The sequence below is a fragment of the Pseudophryne corroboree genome, chromosome 1 (assembly GCF_028390025.1).
Source record: "Pseudophryne corroboree isolate aPseCor3 chromosome 1, aPseCor3.hap2, whole genome shotgun sequence".
Lineage (NCBI taxonomy): Eukaryota > Metazoa > Chordata > Amphibia > Anura > Myobatrachidae > Pseudophryne > Pseudophryne corroboree.
In genome coordinates this window covers 129,940,728-129,944,403 of record NC_086444.1, presented here as the reverse complement: position 1 = coordinate 129,944,403, position 3,676 = coordinate 129,940,728, and the positions used below count along the sequence as shown (strand labels likewise).

Genomic DNA, 3,676 nt, shown 5'->3' with positions numbered 1-3,676 from the left:
TAACGGTCCCAGATGTAGCGGTCTTAAAACTGAAGGGAGTATCACTGGGGACAGACCAGCTGCCAATCTTCTGACATCGGTAACCTCCGTCTCGGAGGTGACCACCCCCCGCAAGGGGATTCTCCTTCTCTTGCCTTTCACACCATCGACTAAGATTTCGAAACAAATTGGTGTTGGTTCCCACTATGGCGGGTAAATGCCCATTATCCCCTGGTGAGTCAGGGCAGACTAATGCTATTAATGGTACAGTCTCATTAGGGGTGATAAGTCCAGGTTCGAATGTGATTTGGGTGATATACCCTAAATAAGGGTATTTTTGTTCGCTTAGACCCCAGACTGTAAGTCCACTTAAGGGGTGGATGGGTACATCAGGCAAGTGTTCTCGGTACCAAGATTCAAATACTATGGACACTTGTGACCCACTGTCCATTAAGATAGTACAATCTTGTCCGTTGATCATGGCTTTAACCAGTGGAGCGGGTCCCATCAAACTCTCCGGGATGGTGTCCGTCCACTGGGCGCTCACCATTGCTCGAATATTTATAATTGGGGAGCCTGTGAGGGGGTCACAGCACTCCCATTGGGGTGTTCCAGGTGATTAGTTCTCCTTTGGCTCAGACTGTTACTATTCCCCATCCTTCCAACTCCCTCACCAGGACATTCAAACGATCTATGCCGGGCTTGCCCACAACTGTAGCATATGATTGGGTTCCGAGTTCTGCTTCCCTGGTTCCTCCCCCGTCCTCCCCCTGGGGGCCAATACAGACTGGACTGGGTATTTGACTGCAGAGCAATCAGCTGGTCTATTTTTTTGTTTTGCTCCTCTAACAATTTTAACAGCCGTTCGTCCATTGTGGGAGGGGTTGGCGTAGGTAATACTACCTTTACTTTCTTTATGCTCTTCTCCCTAGTCTCGATCTGTACCTCCTCCAACGTGACCTCTTTGACCAGGTCAGTCAGAGTAGGAGGGGGACCAGTAGTCATTGTGCATCTTAACCTCTGAGCAACAGGATTGTTAGTCATGGCCCTTTTCAGCACCTGTCTCCGACGAGTCTCATCCACAGCCTCCTTGGCAATACCTCCCTTGTCCACGATTTTGTAAATCAATCGATCCACCCTATATATAAAGTGGGTCAACGTCTCCCCCGGTTCCTGATAAGTTCGATTCAACCGAGCTAACAAATCTCCGACATCCTCTAAGGTTCCATACGAGAAGTCTAATGTCTCGATATAATCTTTCAGGGTCGCAGTCACTTTGCTTCGCCTCGTGGCCTGTATCACCCGCATAGCGGGCCCTCTTAAGCTCTCGACTATTTGTTGCTTCTTAATGTGCTCGGGGCATTGCCATTCTTCCGAGTGTTGAATAGCGGCTTCCCTCCATGTATCATAGGTTTCCTCGCCTGCCTGTACTGGGGTGATTCCTGAGAAGATTCGTAACCGGCGATATCCGCCTTCATAATGCCAACGTTCTAATTGGCTGACCATCTTCCCTACCACAGCTTCGACTCCTGTTCCGGTGGCTTCCTCATTTTTAATAGGGGATTCGGGCTCACTATGGAGGAGTTGACCATCCCCACCACCATCATCTTCCCCGGAGGTGGTCTCTTCCTCAGCTATCTCTTCCCCCTCTGGCCACAGAACTTGTACTTTCTGCCCCACTACCCCTTCCACTACCACCATGAAGGGTATTAATGTCTTATCTATAGAGTTCCTGTTACTAATCAACATGGCATATGTGTCACCATACTGCCCTTTCCACTTGTTAACAATACACGGCTGACTGACACCATAAAGATTCCCCACAGCACGTAGCACAGAGCTGTCATCAACTGTGGACAGGGGCCCGCGAAGTCCAAAACTGCAGAGAGGTTCCAACCCCTTCTCCTTACACCATCGGTAAATATCAGCCATGGTTATCTCTCCCATGGTCCTCCTATATGATAAACAGTGGATCCTAATAGCCAAATAGACCTGAGGGCGTCACTCTACTGAGATCTCAGCAGTGCCTCCAAATGTAACCCCTTCCCACTATCTGAGACCTGAGGTTATTGGGGTTACTATAACGGTATACTCGTTGTGCCTCCACCCAAGCACTATATAAGTTATGGGCTCGCTTGGGAAAGCCAGTAAAGGGAATGTACGATTACACTTTACTCATATATCAATCTAACACTTTAATGTACCAAACCTTGCTCGTTGTTGTTTTCCAGATCTCCAACGGATGTCATCAACGGGACTCCTGTATGCTGGTAAGTATTTATTGTACAGCGATATACAACGATTTCATGTACCAGTAATTAGGCAACTGAAGGGTAAACTTTCATCAATAAACAACAAGAAATTACATACAATGACTTTACTACAATTTTCACAGCTCCTATACACTTTCCCGTGCATGCATTACAAGAAATTTGAAACCCGTTGAATAAAAAAAAAGAGAACTCATACGTATTATTGGTCCCTGAGTTACCTCCATGGGACTAGCGCTAGTTGATTAGCCTCGTATTATTCCCTCGCTATTGTTGGAGGTATATATTACGTTGGTGCACAGTTGGGGCCCTTTGTATAAGTGACCAGAACAATTTACTGTCCTGTTGAATTTCCCAGGCTCTAGATCTCCTAATTGACCCCAAGGCCAATACTTCCGACCCTGCTGTCGCTAGTCAATGACGTTGCCGATATCCTCAAGTTAGATACACTTTTATCCACAGTTCGGTATTGGAAGTTCAGTGGATAAGGCTTAGAAATAATAATCAGTTAGAGGATAGCAATCGGTACTAAACATACTAAGACCAGCAGCCTTAATCTCCTGCAGTTCGCCACAATTACTATGATGGAAACCTCCGGAAAGACCACCGGTGCTGTGCCTGTACTAGTAATCTACTGTATAATCATTACTGCTACCTGGTAATTTCTCTGGTACATCTGCAGTGCTCAAAGAGTACAGTTATAGTGTAGGAAACAGCAACGGCAATGGAGAAGGTCTGGGAGTATACTGTCAGCTGCCCTCTCTTACTAGTTCCTCATATGCATGCCACTACCGACGGCTTCACAGTTGTTCTACAATAGCTTATGGCTGTCAAGGGCTATTTATACGATGGCGGCTAGGGTCTCTCTACAATGGCAGATCGATGATGACTCTAATACCCCCCAAGGGTAAAAGAGATTTAGCGGGGATGAGTCCACTCAGCTCACCTTAAATTAGTCAGTGTCACGATCCGGGTATCTGGACGCCATTTCTTACCCATCAGATGCCTCCTAAGGCTGGCTCAGCGCTCCAGGACCGGATCCCATCTGTTATCCTGATGTGTACATTCCTGTATCCTCTCCTGTCACTCTGGGACGCTGTCACAGTAAACGCCATATTACACCTGGCATGGCGTCTCCCGCGGCCTCCGCCGCCGTCCCTGAACTTCTGCATGCAGAGTGTCTGAGTGGCGATTACGTCAGCCGCGGCCTCCGCTGTGTCCGCGTGGTTGGATGTGCATCTGTCAGCCTGGCGCCTCCTGTCTCCGGTGGCCGGCGCCGCCATTACTGTTTTCATTACCACATGGATTACAAACCAAACTTCCCTCCAAGTGTCTGCATGGGCGCAGCCATCTTGGATTCTGTCAGCTGATCATTTCCACCAATCTGTTCTCAGTATTGATAATCTGCATAATTGCCTAGCCAATCC

The 3,676-nt window shown here is 47.8% G+C and overlaps 1 protein-coding gene across 1 annotated transcript; it reads right to left on the bottom strand.

Moving 5' to 3' along the window:
• Positions 1-540: 540 nt before the first annotated feature.
• Positions 541-1,911, bottom strand: LOC135067444 (paraneoplastic antigen Ma2-like). The gene has a single exon (XM_063964516.1). The coding sequence runs from the start codon at positions 1,909-1,911 to the stop codon at positions 541-543; it is 1,371 nt and encodes a 456-aa protein (XP_063820586.1).
• Between the last annotated feature and the right edge of the window lie 1,765 nt (positions 1,912-3,676).

Bases quoted from the DNA above. Each gene is read 5' to 3' on its own strand.
- LOC135067444 (XM_063964516.1), bottom strand. From the start codon at position 1,911: ATGGCTGATATTTACCGATGGTGTAAGGAGAAGGGGTTGGAACCTCTC.